At 44.8% G+C, this 19197-nt stretch overlaps 1 protein-coding gene across 1 annotated transcript in view; it reads left to right on the forward strand.

Annotated features, from left to right (window-relative positions):
- The window catches only part of Fig4 (FIG4 phosphoinositide 5-phosphatase), a 110389-nt gene that overhangs the window by 28002 nt on the left and 63190 nt on the right, over window positions 1-19197 (forward strand). Inside the window, exons 2-10 of the mRNA XM_028890232.2 lie at window positions 1166-1264; window positions 2980-3103; window positions 4059-4215; window positions 6481-6531; window positions 10306-10454; window positions 14002-14130; window positions 17505-17605; window positions 18128-18290; window positions 18688-18785. Coding sequence (XP_028746065.1) covers window positions 1166-1264; window positions 2980-3103; window positions 4059-4215; window positions 6481-6531; window positions 10306-10454; window positions 14002-14130; window positions 17505-17605; window positions 18128-18290; window positions 18688-18785 — 1071 coding nt within the window. The remainder of the gene's footprint in view (window positions 1-1165; window positions 1265-2979; window positions 3104-4058; window positions 4216-6480; window positions 6532-10305; window positions 10455-14001; window positions 14131-17504; window positions 17606-18127; window positions 18291-18687; window positions 18786-19197) is intronic.

Consider the following 19197-nt stretch of genomic DNA (forward strand, 5'->3'; position numbering starts at 1 on the left):
AAACTAAGACACAGTTGCGTTGCTATTAGAATGCAATCTTGTGCCCCCATCATACATGGGGAACATCCTTAACATGTGTTACTATGTGACACATTACTGTACACTTAGTAAAAACATCAGTGAACTTTATTTTGCAGATTTAGAATGAAAACGCTGTAACAGAATCCTGACATACTATAAATTCTTAAAACCTTACCCATCCTTGAAGTCGCAGTTCCAGACTCCTCTCTTGTCTGGTACAGCTCCAGTAACCCACGCTCGTCTCCTCGGCTTTGCCTTCCTATGGTGGATGCTCTCGGCTTGACATTGAATGTGTACTTATTACTTAATTGCTTTATCTGTACATCACATGACCAGTGAGATGATAAATGACAGTTGGTTGTGGCAGTGTCTTCTCAAGCTTTTTAGTTCGAAAAGCATTACTTTTTAAAATACCTCTACATATGTATTTCTTGCTAATGGAATTTTACATATCTTCTTTAAAGTAATTTGAGAGTAATTGAACTGGGGAGAAAGCTTGGTGGAGTGTGTGCTTGGCATGGGTGAGACTCTGGGCTTGATTCTTAGCACCACCAAAAAAAAAAAAAAAAGAATTTGTGTGGTTTTGCGTTCAGGTGTATGATGGGTACTGTTTCCAGTAGCTTCTCTGTCGAAGGCTTTGGGGACTACGTGAGCATTGCAGTCTCTTGGACCGGGGTGCGTCTTCAGAGTTGGTACCTTCTAGTCATTTTCATACTTTACGTAGAAAAATGTCAAAGACTTATTTGCCAAACTATAATATTTTAATAGCTATAATTGTCTAAACTCCCTAATTCCGTGTTGAGTGTTCTAATGCCGATCAGCATTGCTGGTTCCGGGCCAAGCTGAACCATCACATAGGCCAATATGTAGTGCTGAAATAGGATTACATTCATCTGACCTGGGCCTGGGTTTATTTCAGACATCAGACTGATGCTTATCCTGAAGACACTGAGAATATTTCAACTTAAAAATTGACCTCTGGGGATCTGTCGACTTAGGCCTCTTGTTGGACTTAACAAACACATCTTAAAAACACTCTCTACGGAGTAACCTGACCTGATGAATGCATTTTCAAAACGTAATGTGGTTATAAAATGTTTGTAGGGCAAAATGTCTTTAAAACTGACCATCTCTTTCTTTACAGAGATACTTTCTAGTCGGGAGCAATCACGCAGAAACGAAATTCCGCGTCCTGAAAATTGATAGAACGGAGCCAAAAGATTTGGTTGTAATTGATGATAGGGTAAGTATCAGACCTCACTGCCCACAGGAGCATGTTCTTTTTAATTACACATCTACATTCTCCAGTCTGGCTTCTAGAAATCTCAACTGGTGTTGAGAAATTAGGCAGAATTATACTTTGTCTTTTAAACTGATCCATTTTGAGAGCACACACTTCCCCAGTAAGATAATGAGTGCATTTTCTTAAGCAACTGACCTTTGTGGACTTAGTATAACTTAATATTGTATCTACCAAAGAGAGTGCATGTTACTGAGCTTCAGTGGGAAGCCGGGGGTCAGGGAGACGTCCGTGCTGCAGGCTTTTACTGTGCAGATGGAAATCACATGGGATGGTCTGCTTGTATTCAGAAAGGGCAAAGCAATTGTTATCCAGACTCGGGAGGGCAGAGGCTTAGTGCAAGCGATATAGGACCATGGGGCTGTTAGTCGAAGGTGCGAGGTCGTGTGGTGGTGGTGAACAGTTAACTTTAGTTTTTCCAAATGAGGGGACTTGCTCTTTGTATTGAAGTTCCTGGCTAAATATTTCTGAATCCATCCATACAGGCTCCTCTTTTGTCAAGTACATTAGTAGTTACAGTTTGGAATCATTTTCATTAAACTCTTTGCAGAAGTATTCTATGTTCTCACAATTGTGTGTTGTATGAATTCCTAAATGGTTTTATAGTAAAAAACCCGGAGCCAAATATTGGGGTAAATGCTGAAAGATCAGAGAGACAAAGGAACAAGACACCAGAGAAACTTCTCACCACTATGAAATCCTCAGGCCTAATGGAAGGCCAGATCTTATCTCCACAGATCCTCTGACTGCAAGCCTCTGAGTCCTCAGCTAAAGAGGTGTCTCTAGTTCCTGTCTCCTCACGCTTTACATGCCTTTCTCCGCCCAGCCATTCCACGTCCTTCCTAGTGCTGGGATTAATGGCCTGTGTGCTTCCCAAATATTGGTAGCAAAGGCATGAGATCTCAAGTGCTGGGATTAAGGGCATGTGACTCCCAAGTACTGGGGTTAAAGGTCTGTGCCATCACTGCCTGGCTCTGTTTCTCTCCTAGACTGAATCAATCTTGTGTAGTCCAGAGTGGCTTTGAATTTACAGAGATCCAAATGGATCTCTGCCTCCCAAGTGATAGGATTAAGGGTGTGTGCCACCACTGCCTGGCCTGTATTAATCTAGTTGCTGGCTCTGTCCTCTGATCCCCAGACAAGCTTTATTTGATACACAAAATATCACCACAATTATGGATAAATTCATTATTAGGGTTTTTAATTTCCTGCACTGCTCCTTGGAGTCCATGCCCCGGGATCTGCCTGGAAGCTTTTATTAATATGATGAAGTGGTTTTTGGTTTCACATGGTGATGGGGATGATTGATTGGGGAGACCTTTGAGAAGCTAACAGTCATGGGCCGTCTCACACAAACACACATCTAGCCGAGGGTTTGCATCTCATTTTTAAGGGGTTCACAAACTTACTAAAATAGGTGGATCCCTTTGATCTCTGAATCCCAAGTTCAGAGTCTAAAGTTGTGACCTAATTTTTGGACCTAGCGATGCGATCCAGGCAGCAGCCCTAACTGTTCCTTATAGAACCGCTGCCTTTTCACAGTGCTGACTTAGTCACACGTCAGGCAGTTCATGCAATCACTCGCAGTTTTCAGAGGCGAGCAGGTGACCCGAGGGGAAAGAGCACAGTCTTACGGGTGGCCTGCGTCTCTTTCTCAGCACGTGTACACTCAGCAAGAAGTGCGGGAACTGCTTGGCCGCTTGGACCTAGGAAACAGAACCAAGATGGGCCAGAAAGGGTCCTCTGGGTTGTTTCGAGCTGTCTCAGCGTTTGGCATTGTGGGTAAGTGATGGGCCTCCTCACTTCCCTTCTCTGTGTGTTCTGATCCGGATCAGAGAGAGCTTATAGGACTCGGTAGCTGACTTACCACGTCACCTATGGCTTTGGCTGCTTCAAACCTCGTTATCGGGCAGTCGGACCACGCTGGAACGGTGTCTGTTCTTAGGCTGGTGTGGTTCCTCTGATGTGCCTTCTGGGTCTTGACAAGTTCTTCCAGATTCCTTGTTGGTTGGATGTGTGTTTATGGGCCTGGGAATTCTGTTTAATATCACATGAGTTCATACGTGTCAATTTATAAGTTCTACGTATGTTAAATTCCACTTCAGGTGCTGATTATATTTTAAACTTAAGAAAAAAAAAAGACATGAAGAAGTATGTCTTAAGTATAATATTTTTTTAACTTAATAGTTACCTAGTAGTCTAGCCTAATTCTTTTAGTGCTGATATTTTACTGTAACTTAAAATATTAATTTTTATTAATTTCTTATTACTTTTTGTATATGAATATTTTGCCTATGTGTATGTCTGTGTACCACGTGCATGCCTGGTACCTGTGGAAGCCAGAAGAGTTTGAGGTTACATGACCCTGTCTTATGTATGTATATACATATGCATATAGAATGCACATATTGTATATAACTGGCCTCAAACTCACAGTATAACTGAAGAGGACCTGGGACATCTGAATTCCTGCTGCCATTCCAAGTGATGAGATGATCAGTTCATGCCTCTGTGCCTGATTTTATGCAGAGCTGGGGATTGAACCCACGGCTTCGTATATTTCAGGCAAGGCCTCTCTACCCTCTGAGCTGCCTTTCCAGACTACCACCCCCATAGTATTTTTAGGTTATATTAGTGCCAAAAAATTATAAGGCTATAAAGTTATGAAATGGTAAATATGTGTCTGAAATCGTTTACATTGCTGACTTTGTGTGACACTGCATTTATTGCTGTACAGGTTTTGTCAGGTTTTTAGAAGGCTACTACATTGTGTTAATAACTAAGCGGAGGAAAATGGCGGATATTGGAGGTCATGCAATATATAAGATTGAAGATACGAATATGATTTATATCCCTAATGACTCTGTCCGGATTACTCACCCCGATGAAGCGAGGTTTGTACTAGTGCTGACAACTTACTCTTTGTTTCTGACACCAATAGGACCAAGGAAATACAAATGTTTATAGAAACTTCACAGAATTCCAGTTCCTGTTCAGGGTCGTAAAGGTCTTTTCTAACAGTTTCGACAGGGATACTGTATTGTGGATAATGTCTACATATTACACAGTATTAATGATAAGATAAATTCATTTTAAGATTATTAAGTCACTATGTTAACATGACAGAGCATAACTAAATTCTAAACTATTACCAACCATAAAGATATAAATATGCCTTGGCTTCTTTTTAATTTTTATTACATGACATCAACTGAACTAATTATTATCAAATCTACCAATTTGATGATAATTTATCTCACGTTCTCAAGTCTCAATAATGTTACCAAACCTCTAAGAGATTTCAGATCTACAGAAATTCAGGAATAAGACAGTCCAGGGAACACCAGTGTGCCTTTCTTCTAAATTCACCATTAGAGTCCACTGCTTAGATGCACGCCGCCCCTCTCCCAAATACACAAGCAAATTGCGTTCTTCTAAGTTGCTTAGCTGAGAAGCCCTAATGTGAAAACCTGAGATCTGAAACTGTCTTAAGCACCGACATGATGTCATGATGGAAAGTCCACAGTCCACTTCTGATGACATGTCACAGTCAGAGCACAGGCGCACCAGCTGCTGAACAAAATCTTAAGATGCCTGGGAAACACAACTGAATTCTGCATTAGTTACTTCATTGTGTTTACATGTATTTCCCAAAAATGCCAAAATAGGAAACACTTTCGCTCCCAAGCATTTCTCACAACTGATACTTAATCTGTATCAAGAGAGCCTAAATTTAACATTAATTTGGTACCCTTAGTTTATAGTCCATGTGCTTCCTAAAATTGTCCCAATAAAGTCCTTTATAGCTCTGTGTATGTGTGTGCATTCACACACCTGTCTTAAGAATCTAGATTCACAGGCTGTACCTGTCCTTCTGGTTCTAAAATCTACAAAATCCTCTAGTTTTTCTTTTCTTTTCTCTCTTTTTTTTTTTCTTTCTTTCTTTCTTTTTTTTTTTTTTTTGGTTTTGTTTTTCAAGACAGGGTTTCTCTGTGTCTTAGCTGTCCTGGAACTCACATTGTAGACCAGGCTGACCTCAAACTCACAGAGATCCACCTGCCTCCACCTCCCAAGTGCTGGGATTAAAGGCGTGTGCCACCACCACCACCACCACCACCACCACCACCACCCAGCTACAGGTCCTCTAGTGTTTTTTGGTGGCTTGCACATTTTTTAAGGGTCTTGCAAGACCACTGTCTTGCAAAGGGTCCCATGATATGGATTTGTCTGATTATTTCTGCATGCTCGCAGAACTGCTAAGGGAATCTGTGCTGTTCCCGTTGCCTCACATTGAAAGGGGGCATTAGGACAGGAGACATGGCGCAGTGGGCGAAACACTTCCTGCACGAGTGTGAGGATGCACTAACATAAACATCCAGGTGTGGCTGCAGGTTCCTCCAACCCCAAAGCTAGAGGGCGAGGAGACAGAAACGTCACTGGGACCCTCTGGCAGCCATTCTAGCTGGAAAACGGCAAGCCCTGGGTTCAGTTGGGCGAGAGTCCATGTCTCAAGGGAACAATAGGCAGAGAAGCAATCAGAGGGACACTCACCACCCAGCCTCTGCATTCTTGCACACCCACCCCGTCTCTGTGTGCTTGCATACCACCACCCAGTCTCTGTGTGCTTGCACACCCACCACCCAGCCTCTGCATGCTTGCACACCCACCACCCAGCCTCTGCATGCTTGCACTTCCACCACCCAGCCTCTGCATGCTTGCACTTCCACCACCCAGCCTCTGCATGCTTGCACTTCCACAATACTCTATCCCTATCTATTTTCATGTTAAAAATCTTTCCAACGTAGTTATGGTAACCCACAGCGTTTCGTTAACTTTCGTAACTCTTTTCTCTATCCGCTGAGAATCTGTAAAGATCACTGAAAAGAATAAACTGGCTTTACTCCTCCCTTGCCCCCAGCCTGTGCCCTGCCCATTTGAGAGCACAGACACTACATAAGGAGGAGCAAAGTAAGTTAGTCTCTGAGGGATGGTGGGCAGATGCTGCAGACCCAAGCCAGAGATGGCTGGGATTCCGCAGCCCCGTGAGTACACTTGCTAATGTAAGGGTACCCTGACTGTATGTTAAGGGTGCCCTGACTTTATGTTAAGCCATGAAAGATGACATTTCATATTTATTACATGCTTTAATTTGTTTTTAGGTACCTAAGGATATTTCAAAACGTGGATCTATCCAGCAATTTTTACTTTAGGTAAGTTTGAGCCTAATTTTACTTCAATTTGTCACTTTAATTTTATTAGGTTATAGAAAGAGACTTGGAATACAGTCAATAGCCACATTATTTCATCTAAAATCATTAAACTCTAGGAATTTTTTCCCTTTAAAAACTTGATTCTTGAAAATGTAAATGGACAAGGATAAAGGTATTTATTATCACTATAAAAATCACCTTTGTTTCAGGAAGGAATAAATATAATTTAAAGAAATAATCTTAGTTTAGAATTTTAAATTATGAAAAATGAAATTGTAGTAGTTCTAATGCAGAGTTCTAACAGTGCCATGGCAGTTTCGGTTAGTGATCTGGCAAAATAAGTAAAGTTAATTAGGATTAATCGCAATGTTGAAGAATTAATAGTTTTGCTGGAATGAATGGAGCATTAAAACAGATGTGAAAATACAGTCTAAGAATATGTTTTGGGAGAGGAAATGGAAATTTCTTTTGGCATGGAGATATTTGTGGAGATCTGTTTAACGTAGGCAGCAAGCAGGCAAACCAAGCTGATAATTAATCAAATAAGCAAATGGTAGACCATTATGACAATGATAAGAATAGGATGTGACCAATATGCAGGCCGGAGAGAATTGGGTATGTGATAGATGGAAGATTCTGTCTGCTGTAATGTCCAGACTGAAAAGTAGAACACAAAATAGCATTCGCCAATCAGGACCCTAGTAAGGCCAGAGAGAGGGCATTTGCCAATCAGGACTTGAATCAGGCTCTAGTGAGGGCATTCACCAATCGGGTCTGAGTCAGGCTGGAGTGAGGGCATTCACCAATCAGCGAGTCAGGCTAGAGCGAGGGCATCCGCCAATCAGGACCCAAGTTGGGTTGGACCGAGGGCCTGCAGCATCTGTGCACATCAGTGCTGTGCACAGACCAGGTAGACTTGTTGTTAGTTGTTAATAGAGTCAACTATTAATTTATAAAATAAACACATATGTAATGTGAAGCTAAAATTATTATGTCATCGGGTTCTTAATGAAGTGATTTTTATCCACACGTGTTTCATGGTTGCATGTTTCCATGTGTTTGTCTTTATCATCTGCTTTTCACAAGGCTTTGTCATCTTATGCTATAGTGTCTGCGAGTTAATTCTAAGGCTTGGGCTCACTCTTTGAAATGGGCTCCTGTGTCGCTCTTGACCATACTGAACTCTGATCAATCAGTCCTCAAGTTAAACTACTTTAAGTTTTTAGGATTTGTAAGTAGGGTTTGAAGAAGGTTATGCAACACTCTCAAGACTCAGCTGTAAGAAAAGACTTAAGTTTTAAGTAGGAAGAATTGATTGTTGAAGGTCAGAAACCAGCTTGGTGGCGATGCTGCTGTTTTGAGACTGGGCCTCACTATGTAGCCCAGGCTGGGTTTGACCTTGAACCTGCCCCAGCCTGCACATGATGGGATCACAGGCCTGCACTACCGTACCCCAGCCTGCACATGCTGGGATCTCAGGTCTGCATCACTGTGCCCCAGCCTGCACATGCTGGCATCTCAGGCTGCACCACCATGCCCCAGCCTGTACATGCTGGGATCTCAGGCCTGCACTACCGTGCCCCAGCCTGCACATGCTGGGATCTCAGGTCTGCATCACTGTGCTCCAGCCTGCACATGCTGGGATCTCAGGCCTGCATCACTGTGCTCCAGCCTGCACATGCTGGCATCTCAGGCCTGCACCACCGTGCCCTAGCCTGCACATGCTGGGATCTCAGGCCTGCATCACTGTGCTCCAGCCTGCACATGCTGGCATCTCAGGCCTGCACCACCGTGCCCCAGCTTGCACATGCTGGGATGGCAGGCCTGTACCACCATGCCTAACTGGAAACTAGCTTCTTAATCAGCTCATCTCCATTCAAGGCTAAGTGCTAGTAAATGGATCTATTAAGCAAAGGTGCTAAAACTGAGTTTTACAGACAAAACTGGAATTCATTTCAGTCAAATTATGGAAATAAATGGAGAAATCATAATTAATGTGTGTGACTCTCCCAAGAGAATTGTAATACTTAAGATACTGCTTAAATACTGCACTTGAGCCTCAAGATAGCTTCTGAAGTTCTGTGTTAAAATGGGCAACTAGAAACACTTAAAAATTGTTCATCTTCATTGTACATTGGAATTCAGAGAACATGGCAGCATGCACAGGACCTGCATGGGTCTGCACCAGTTGGGGTCACAGAGACCGTGGCAGCATGCACAGGACCTGCACGGGTCTGCACCAGTTGGGGTCACAGAGACCGTGGCAGCATGCACAGGACCTGCATGGGTCTGCACCAGTTGGGGTCACAGAGACTGTGGCAGCATGCACAGGACCTGCATGGGTCTGCACCAGTTGGGGTCACAGAGACCATGGCAGCATGCACAGGACCTGCACAGGTCTGCACCAGTTGGGGTCACAGAGACCATGGCAGCATGCACAGGACCTGCACGGGTCTGCACCAGTTGAGATTGTAGAGCTGAAGGGAGAAGTGGACACATGTCTTCATCCCTAACCCTGGAGCTGTCTTCAATTGATAACCACTTGGAAATGAAAATTTAGTTTCCTTCAGGGGAGTCTCACTGAGAAGACAAAGTACTCTTAAGGGCAGGCTGCATGCTCAGCAGTAGATGGCAGCAGAAAATGAACTCCACAGCATCCTTGTCTCATAATGTCATGTCAGGGCTCTTCCTTTTTTTAATTATCTTACTATTTTTAAAATTTTTATTATACATACACATATATATACACTATATATATATATGTATGTATGTATGTATGTATGTATGTAGTATGTATGTATTCTCTCTTTTGTCTTTTTACCCTACAGATCCTCTTCATATGTATCATGGCTTCCAGTTCAGTGTGGTTATGGGATTCTCGAGTGTGTGAATGAGTGGGTCTGTTTCTTGTGCCTTCTCTTGGGCTCTTTTCCCTCTGTTGGTTTGTTTTGTCCAATTCTGGTGTGACGGGTTTTGTTTACAATCTATATTACTATATTATTGGCTCATAGAGGAGCCTATTTGTTTTCTAATGAGAGACAGAAAGGGGGTGGATCTGGATGAGAGGGGATGTGGGGAGGACCTGGGAGGGGTAGAGGGAGGGGAAATTATAATCAGATTATTGTATGTGAGAAAAAAATCCTATTTCAATAAAAGGAAAAAGTTGTTGATCTTATGAAATCAGAATCAAAATAGTTTTTTTTTTTTTTTTTTTTTTTGCTTAAAGACCAAATTTTATTTATAGAGACTATTGAAATTTTTGCCTCCTTTTTATTTTCTAGGACAGGTTTCACTTAGGAGCCTGCATTATATACTTAACCCTGTTTCATCACGGCGTTTGTGGTTAGTGTTGCTCCGGTGTAGACTGTGGTAGAGAGAGCCATGCAGTGTTGATGACATTCTTGTCCCTCACCGCATTAGCCATAGAACCCATTCACGGACATAGGAAAGTTCAGCTTGGTACGAGCGATCAGACTTAGACTGATATCACCATGAAGCAAAAAAAAAAAAAAAAATGCATGTTGTGCCAGTCAACAAACGTACACAACCCACAACATAACTGTGTATTTCTAGTGTAGAGATGTAAGTCGGGGGGCGAGGTTTTGGTTGAATTCCCCGTCATGTTTATATGTGGCTGTTCTTTGAAGTGCCCCTTTAACAGTGAAATAACAGATGCAAGTAGTTCAGCTCACAGATTGCATTCCTCGTGGGAGCCAAGCCCGGGAAATACCTTTGCTTCTTCTGTAAGTTCTCACGTCTGAATTCTCTTCTCAGTTACAGCTATGATCTGTCCCACTCGCTTCAGTATAACCTTACCGTCTTGCGAATGCCCCTGGAGATGCTCAAGTCCGAAACGTCCAAGACACGCCAGGAGAGCTTTGACATCTTTGAAGATGAAGGATTGATTACACAGGGTGGCAGCGGTAGGTGATTCCTGCACACGTAATACATGCTAGCGTGGCGTCTCACTAGCTTCTCCCACATTTCTCATTCCTTATCCCTTGGTGGTTGTTATCCTTACAGGGCTTGTTTTGGAGACATGACCTCGACCAATTCATTTTTAAAGCCATCGTTAATCACCATGTGATTTTATTTATAGGCCAACCAGAAATTATATGTTGTCATTTTCTAGAAACTATTCAAGTACTTTTTAATGGAGCACATTTAGATCTAGTTTTTTGGTGAAGTTTTATGCACACCATCTTATTTTCCTTCATAGAGATTAGTCAATTATGAGTCAAGATTGGGGCAGAAGTTACCATGGGTTGCCTGTTATGTGCTGGACATTGATATATAATATTCTGAGCCACATAAAACCTCTGCTGGGCAGGTATAGGGCAGTTGTACAGAAATAAAGATAAAGTAGGAAACTGAGGACCAGAGTTGACGATCAAGTGGTCAGTGTCCTGAGGCCACCGATCCTGTGACTGGTCCCAGCTTGACGGATCAGTCCCTCACAGGCCGAGCTTCTTGCCTGGCACCATCAGGCTGTTGCTAGATCACAATAGGACTAGCCTAAGGACTCCCTGGAGACCCTGACTAAGCCAGACAACCAGTGACCCTTTGTCCCTCTGTGGGCACCTTTAGTGTCCGAGTTTGGGGTTTGGTCTAGAACTAGCCAGGCAGACAGCTTCCTGTTGTGAATGTTGTGACAGAATCCTTTCAAGTGTAGAGTTAAAATACCTGAGCTGAAGTAGGCCGACCGTGGAAACGCTGTAAGCCAGTGATGGCTTTGAGTCCCCCCCACCCTTCACTTGCCTTAAACGGTGATGATGAGGATGCAGGTGCAGAGGCAGGATCCACTCTAATGGATACGGAGGTTTGTCCGTCTTTCCCACAGGCTCTGTTCTCGCCCGGCCTGTTTTCACCTGAACGTTACCCATGCCTGACTACCACTTGAGCCGAGTCCAAGCAGGTCTGTGCTTCAGACACATGAACTGTGACCCAAATTATGGGACACCGTAGAGGTCAGGCAGCTAGTGAGTATTTGATAAAGGCCAGAAATGTCGCTGAACTTGCCCTGTGTGCCACCCAGATCTGGATTTGAATGTGCGATCCGGTTCTGGATTAAGCCTCGGAAGTGACTTTTGCTGTGTGGAGACAGCTCTGGGTGGGTGTGACCGAAGAGCATACTGCTTGCTATAAACTGCCGCCAGGTGACGTCTTACAGCGCATACTGTTGTCTCCCGGAAGGAAGTCCAGAGCAGGACTCAGACAAACGTGCTATCATCAGCAGGACTGCGTTCTGTCCTTGGCTTAAGAAGAGAAACCAGATCTTGTCCTCTCACCTTCTAGGGACTGTCCCCTGTTGCTAGCTGGTGGCTTTCCATCTGGAAGCCAGCAGTGACTGGTGAATTGTTCTTCACGCACCGAGTCACCCAGAGCTCACCTCTAAGAAGCCCGTGACTACACTGGGTCACGTGCAGGAGCCACGATCATCGGATTGGTGCCCTTGATGCCATCTACTTCTGTTTGTCTTTGTCACTGAATGTGCCACAGCACCAGGTGCTGGCGGATTCAGGTGTCTTTCCTGGGGTCGGGAATTATTCACCTGGGGAACTTGTAGGAAGTGGGGGTGAGGGTAGAGGATGGAAGAGTAGGTTTGCCGAAATCCCCACCAAGTCTCTGGGGCGTCGAGGACTTCCTATGAGCTCCTCAGGCCGAACATCTCTGAGGTGAGCAGTAGCGTTGGTTTCCTGTTTACAGGCTGCGGAGATACTGCAGTGTCCCCCAGGAGGCAGTTATCGGCAAACACTCTGATTAGACAATTAGAAGTATTTAAGTCCTTTTGTTAGAAGGTGACCAAGAGAGGGGTCATGCCTCTGAGAGTCTTTTGGTGTTGAAGCTCAAGACAAAAGCCGTAGTTAAATCGGTGTTTCAAGGGGGTCAGAGCAACATCTGTCCTCTTGCAGAGCTCAGCAGTGTTTTCCAGACACTGCACGACAATTAGCTTTGGTTTGCACTTCCTCTTAGTTATTTTAGCTTCATGTTTTATCCTGCACGAACATCACTTATTCTGGTTAATGCGACTGGACCATGGTCAGGGCATGGGCAATCCCAAAATCGTTGCCAAGGTGGATATGGCTGGCGGTGTGTGGAAGTGTGCTGAGGAGGGTCTGGAAAGACACTAAACAAAGCCAGGACAGGATGGCGTCACCTCAGCCATCTCGATGCTGAGTCACTGTGTAAAGTGGCAGAGTGGAAGGTCTGATCCACCACTGCACCCCCAGACCCTGAGCGTGCTCTGATCTCTCCTCTCCTGCAGGGTCTCCTGTAGCCCAGGCTAGCCTCAAACTTGGTGTGGAGCTGACCATGATCTTGAACTCCCCCTCCTGGCTGCTCCTACCCCAAACCGAAATCAGAGGCATAGGCCAGGCACGCACACCATGTCTAGTTCATTGTTGTGCTAGCGATGAGACCCAGGGCCTCATGCATGTGAGGCAGGCATGCTCCCAGGGAGCTGCGTCTGAGCCCACACACATTCCCTTACATGATGCGCTGAAGGGCAGAGGACATCTAGGGTTGTTTGTTTCATGTTTACGTGTGGTATGTCTGCACTGTGTGTGCTTGGCACACATCATGAAACTGGAGTTCCAGATTACTGTGAACTGCCATGTGGGTGCTGGGAATCAAACCTGGGTCCTTGGCCAGAGTAGCAAGTGCTCCTTACTGCTGAGCCTTCTGCTCAGCCACTAGTTTTTATGAAATAAATTGGAAGGATTTCAACACAAATAAATGCCCGGATGACACTGTGAAGGGAGGGAGGTGGGGTTACCTGGCTGAATCCATTCATATGTAAACATGCTTATTTCTTATTTTTCACTCCATAAAGTTCTGTGACACTCGTCACTGTTTATTAATAAATTCATGTCAATGTGACAGTGTTTGGTGCTTCTGATTTCTCCACGTGAAAAAGCCTTGGTGTGATAGCCAGTGCCACATGGGAGGTATGCACACGGCACCCCTCTCCTCCCCTCCCCATGCAGCAGCGCACCCCTACCCTGAGCCCTCACTGCGGCAGCGCACCCCTACCCTGCACGTGCATCGCTCACCTGCCTCACCTTCACGGCAGCTGCCTCTCAGACGTGCAGAGGGTGGCACCCGGGAGTAAGGAACACCCTGAGCCTGTCAGTCACACTCTGGAGAGGTGGTGCTGGAAGCCCTGGCCCAGGGGCTGTGACTGCAAACCATGTTCTCTGTAGCTCGCTCTGCCACATCTGTCATTATGCCCTTTATTTGGCTCCCATTATCTTTTGAGTTAAAAACTCTGGTAAGTCAGAAACCTCATTTCCTCTTTGACTTTGCGGGAAAAGCACAGTACCCTGAGTCCCGATAGTCATTAGACTGCCCCGTAAGTGACGGTGTGTCCAGGCTTGTATTCTGAAGTTAAAAACAGAAGTGGAAGGACTTAAACATGTGCTGGACGTCAGTCAAAGTCTTATCTTTCTGTTACCAACTTCTGTTTTTCAGGCGTATTTGGGATCTCCAGTGAGCCTTATATGAAGTACGTATGGAATGGCGAACTTCTGGATATAATTAAAAACACTGTGCATCGTGACTGGCTGCTGTATATTATTCATGGGTTCTGTGGGCAGTCAAGTATCCTTTTTATAAACACTTAAGATGCACGTCATTATGCTGTGCCAGAGTATAGAACGGTTGTACATTGTAAGATTAGAATTATCCCGTGTACCTGCCCTAGTTAGGGTTACTACTGCTGTGATAAAACACTATGACCAAATTTAGGGAGCAAAGCGCTTATTTGGCTTGTGCTTCCACATCACTGCTCGTCATAGATTGAAGTCAGGACAGGAACTCAGGCACACAGGAACCTCAAGGCAGGCACTGATAGAGAGGCCATGGAGGGGAGCTGCTTACTGTCTTGCTCTTTGTGGCTTGCTCAGCCTGCTTTCTTACAGAACCCATGACCACCAGCCCAGTGGTGGCTCCACCTACAATGGGCTGGGCCCTCCCCATCAGTCACCCATTCAGAAAATTTCTTGCAGGCTTTCCTGAAGCCCAGTTTTACTGAGGCATTTTTCAGTCAAGGTTCCCATCTCTCGAAGACTCTAGCCTATGTCAAGTCAGCATAAAACTAGCCAGTACAATACTCCATCAGGAAAACTTGCCCACCTAAGTAGAAACGCCATAAGGAGTGCGCACTCTTTGAACAGACCTTGTAGAGCACAGAATGACTATAAACACCAAGGATGAAGAGCCTTGTGCAGAGCACTCTCCTACAGCCAGTAAGGATTGTGCATGTCTGGGAGAAGGAATGGCATGGCTATTAGGTGGGAGGAACGTGGCAGGCTCATGAGAACAGACCTTGACCAAAGCCATAAACGTAAATCAGACCCCAGCAGTGAGTACAGAGAGATGTCACAGGTTAGACAAGCACCGTGAGGGTAGACCTGGAAAAAAATTAGCATTTTCTTGTGATGTGTATGTGCAACTCTGGGGAGATGGGATGTGTCCTAGAGTTTCTGCTGCTGTGAAGAGACACTGTGACCACAGTAACTTTATAAAGGAAAAAGATTTCATTGGGGTGGCTCGCAGTTCAGAGGTTCAGTCCATTATCATCATGGCAGGACATGGCGGCATGCAGGCAGACATGGTGCTGGAGAAGGAGCTGAGAGTTCTACATATTGATCCACAGGCAACAGGAAGTGAACTGTCTCGCTAGGTGTAGCTTGAGCACAGGAGACCTCAAAGCCCACCCCCACAGTGACACACTTCCTCCAACAAGCCACACCTCCTAAGAGCGCCACTCCCTCTGGAGGCCATTTTCTTCCAGGCCACCACAGGATGACATGGGAAAGACAAGCGTGGGCCTCAGATTGCCTCAGTCGTCAGTTGCCACTCACCAGATTGACTTTGTCAGGCCAAGGACTTGACAGTTTAGTCCAGGAAGGTGACATGTCTGAGGTGGTCCACGAAGCTTGAGTTGACAGCCATTTTCCAGCTGCATGAGGTAAAAATGGGACGAGGGATCTGTGTCAGAAAAGGCTGCCGTCGTAAGTTGAGAGCTGACGAGGTGGAGGCCTGCTTGGGAAGACTGTAATGGACGGGTGTTGACCCTTGAGTGAGGACAGTGAGCTGTTTGATGCCAACTTGGTTTTTCTCCTCAGGTTTACTTTTCACGAATTCTCATTAATGGTGGCACCGTCCAGCGACTGCCCCCTGTGTCGTGAGGAGGAGGGAGGGGGACGCTGTCTAGCTGTGGTTTGTTTCTCCTGTCACTCTTTGGGACGACAGGGCAGTTGTGAATTCAGTTTTTATTTGATACTTTCCCTTCCACCTTTGGCTTTTAAAAGCCTGCAGTGAAATAATTAAAGAATGTTTTTGAGGCCATGAAGTGGATGATGCGGCCATCATTGTGCCTTCTTACACTCTGTGGAGAGTTTGGGGGCAGCTGAGAGGCACAGCCTTGAAGAGCTACAGTGCTGCTTTCTCTGTGCTGAGTGGGGTTGGGGAAGTAGGTATGGCTGATCCAGGAACTTTGAAACGGAGCTGGGGAGAACCTGGCTCCGGGCTTCATAATGACCTGACAAAATCAGGTCCTGAGTCACTTTTGTCTTTCCACAAATACAGTCTTCCCAGGAAGAATTTCCCCACCAGTGACACCAAAGAGAATGTGCTACGATGTCTAAGACCATTTCTTTTCTTTTCTTTTCTTTTTGTTTTTTGTTTTTGTTTTTTTGTTTTTTTTCGAGACAGGGTTTCTCTGTGTAGCTTTGCGCCTTTCCTGGAACTCTCTTTGGAGACCAGGCTGGCTTCGAACTCACAGAGATCCGCCTGCCTCTGCCTCCCGAGTGCTGGGATTAAAGGCGTGCACCACCATCACCCGGCCCCATTTCTAAAGTATAGTTCTAGCCTGGTTTCTATTTCTGAGAGCTAGCTCATATGGTAATTATAATAAATGTTTGTTTTTAAAATAGTAAACAGCATCATAGATTATCATTTTAAAGCTCATTAGTTTAAATGATGAGTCTGGGCTTTTGGTGATCAGTCATTTAATGAATTCTGGAAGCCTGTGTGGTGATAGGCATAATTGCTGCTTATTAAGTATTTACTACAGGCCAAGCACCAGAAATTTTACACCAATTACCCCAGCTCATCCTCCCAGCAACCCAGCAGCAGTACAGGCTGATGAGTCTCTTACCCAGAATGCTCATGACCATAGTGTTTCAGAGTTTGGATTTTTTTAGATTTTAGAATGTTTGCCTAAACCTTAGGTAACTTGAGGATGGAATTCAAGTTCACTCAGGTCTCATATACACCTTGAACATTGGGACTGAAGATATTGATATGATATTTTTAGAGTACCTATGGTTTGACTGACCAGAAGTCTATAATTTGGAGTCATAGTAGTACCAAAAAACTTAAGATTTTAAGCTTTTTTTTTTTTTTTTTTTTTTTTTGGACTGCAGTTGTTCAGCCTATGGCCACTTTTTGATCCATTTTTTAGTAGGTGAGATTATAACTCAAAGTTAAGGAGATGATTTAAGATGACGCTGTGTATCTATCGAGTAGTTCATGGCGACACATTCAGCATTAGGTTTGGATTGCTTTTGTAGTGTTATAGCCACTCCTTTCCTGGGCATTAACAACTTTTTCCTAATTCACACTTAACATTAACTGGCACGTGCCCTCGAGGAGAGGCGTACGATGCTAATGAGTGAGGAAGGGGTAGTGGCATTTCTCACGTTTTTTACCTGCTTACAAGGAGAGACACAGTACAGCAGCCTGTATATCTCCTTGGAGAGTCAGAGCAGTTACCATGTGAGCAGGTTGGGAGTTGCCATCAAACCCGGACAGATCTGAGGAACTATTGGGTGCCCTGCTATTGCGTTCCGGCGGAGCTCCTGGTGTCTGAAGGCTGTGGGACGAGATGTGTTACATGCACAAAGGATGATGATTCTGTAGCCTTCTGGGCCAACCACAAATGCTGACACTTTAACTTGGTTTCTAAGAGCTGCTGATCTACGGGCGGCCAGTGTACGTGACTCTAATAGCCAGAAGGTCAAGCAGGTTTGCTGGGACGCGTTTCCTCAAGAGAGGCGCCAACTGTGAGGTAAGGCCACAGACCGCTGTGATGTTTTAACCTTTTAACCTTTCACATCGGTTTTGCTGACAATGAGGAAGCTGTGATTTCTAATTAATTAACTTTTTAACATCCTAATGTGTTTCATCTTCTCTTTGGTCTTCAGAATTGCATTTTCTTAGAGTCGTGTGTGTGTGTGTGTGTGTGTGTGTGTGTGTGTGTGTGTGTGTGTTTTAATCTCCTGAATAATTTCACACAATTGGTTTTCTTTTATCTGCCATCCTATTATTTATACTGGCCAAGATATTGTTTGATATTTGTGTTGAGTAACTTATTTGATTTTTTTTCTTGTCTGTTTTCTGCTGTTTTAATTGTTTTTCTTTATCATGTTTTAATCTGCTTTTTCCAGTACTCTGAGTATTGATGGTGTGTGCTTTACCGCTTTTAAGGTGTATAAAGAATAGGAGTTATAATATCATTGCGTGTTTGAATTTTTTTTCATTTAAAAGTTGTAAGAGCATAAGCTATCTCTGACTGCACCCCTCTTTCCAGGGCGATGTTGCAAATGAAGTGGAGACAGAGCAGATCCTCTGCGATGCGTCAGTGATGTCTTTCACCGCAGGCAGTTATTCCTCTTACGTGCAAGTGAGAGGATCGGTTCCCTTGTACTGGTCCCAAGACATCTCAACCATGATGCCTAAACCCCCTATTACACGTGCGTGCGTGGGCCGGCCTGCTGGGAGTCGCTTTTGTCCGCTGTCACTCAAGATGATGATTGTTGTCACATAATAAGCAGTTGGCTTTGGGGAGAGTTGGGTCCTTTGAGCAAGAGCCTATGGAGGAGTAACTTCTATTAGCGTTCTGTAGGGAATTCATCCTTAATTTTAACTATTAGTGAATTGCATGTTATTTTGCTCCAGAAATGACAGTCATTCAGATTTAATAAGTACATGCTGAATGAGTGTCCAGTGAGCTCCTTGAGGAGATTTGGGAAATGAAGGTGCTAGTTTAGTTGAATTGCATTTCTTTTCAGTGTTTTTGAACACCCCACACTTGTTCTGTTTCTGCCTCATAGCTCCATTCAGGTATTTATCCGCCTCTTTTCTTCCCAGTGGACCAGGCAGACCCCTTCGCACATGTAGCTGCTCTTCACTTTGACCAGATGCTTCAGAGGTTTGGCTCCCCCATCATCATCTTGAATCTAGTGAAGGTATGATGTGCTCATCGAACACAGGGGCCACCTCTCCTCAGACAAAAGGCATCAGCCAGCTGGGCTTTGCCCTCCCCGGAGAAAGAGGGAAGGAGGGAGGTGGGGGAGGGAGGGAGGGAGGGAGGAGGGAGGGAGGGAGGGAGGGAGGGAGAGGTGTCCGCTGTACGGGCTTGCTGTGTTTGCGCTGCTGTTCTTCGTCCTCGGATTCCATGTGGCTTCTTCTGGCCTCGCCCTGGGGAACTGGTAGTAGATCTCTCTGAAGGGAAGAGGGTGATCTGGTCTACCAGGCTCCTGGTTTCCTTGTGTGAACTGGGGCTGCATTGAATTCTCTGTCCCAGAACAACCTAAAAACACAGATGGAGCTGCTACCCTCGCCTTGATACAGCTCACTCTCTCGGCAGTCTAGAAGGCC

The sequence above is a fragment of the Peromyscus leucopus genome, chromosome 8a (genome assembly GCF_004664715.2).
Source record: "Peromyscus leucopus breed LL Stock chromosome 8a, UCI_PerLeu_2.1, whole genome shotgun sequence".
Lineage (NCBI taxonomy): Eukaryota > Metazoa > Chordata > Mammalia > Rodentia > Cricetidae > Peromyscus > Peromyscus leucopus.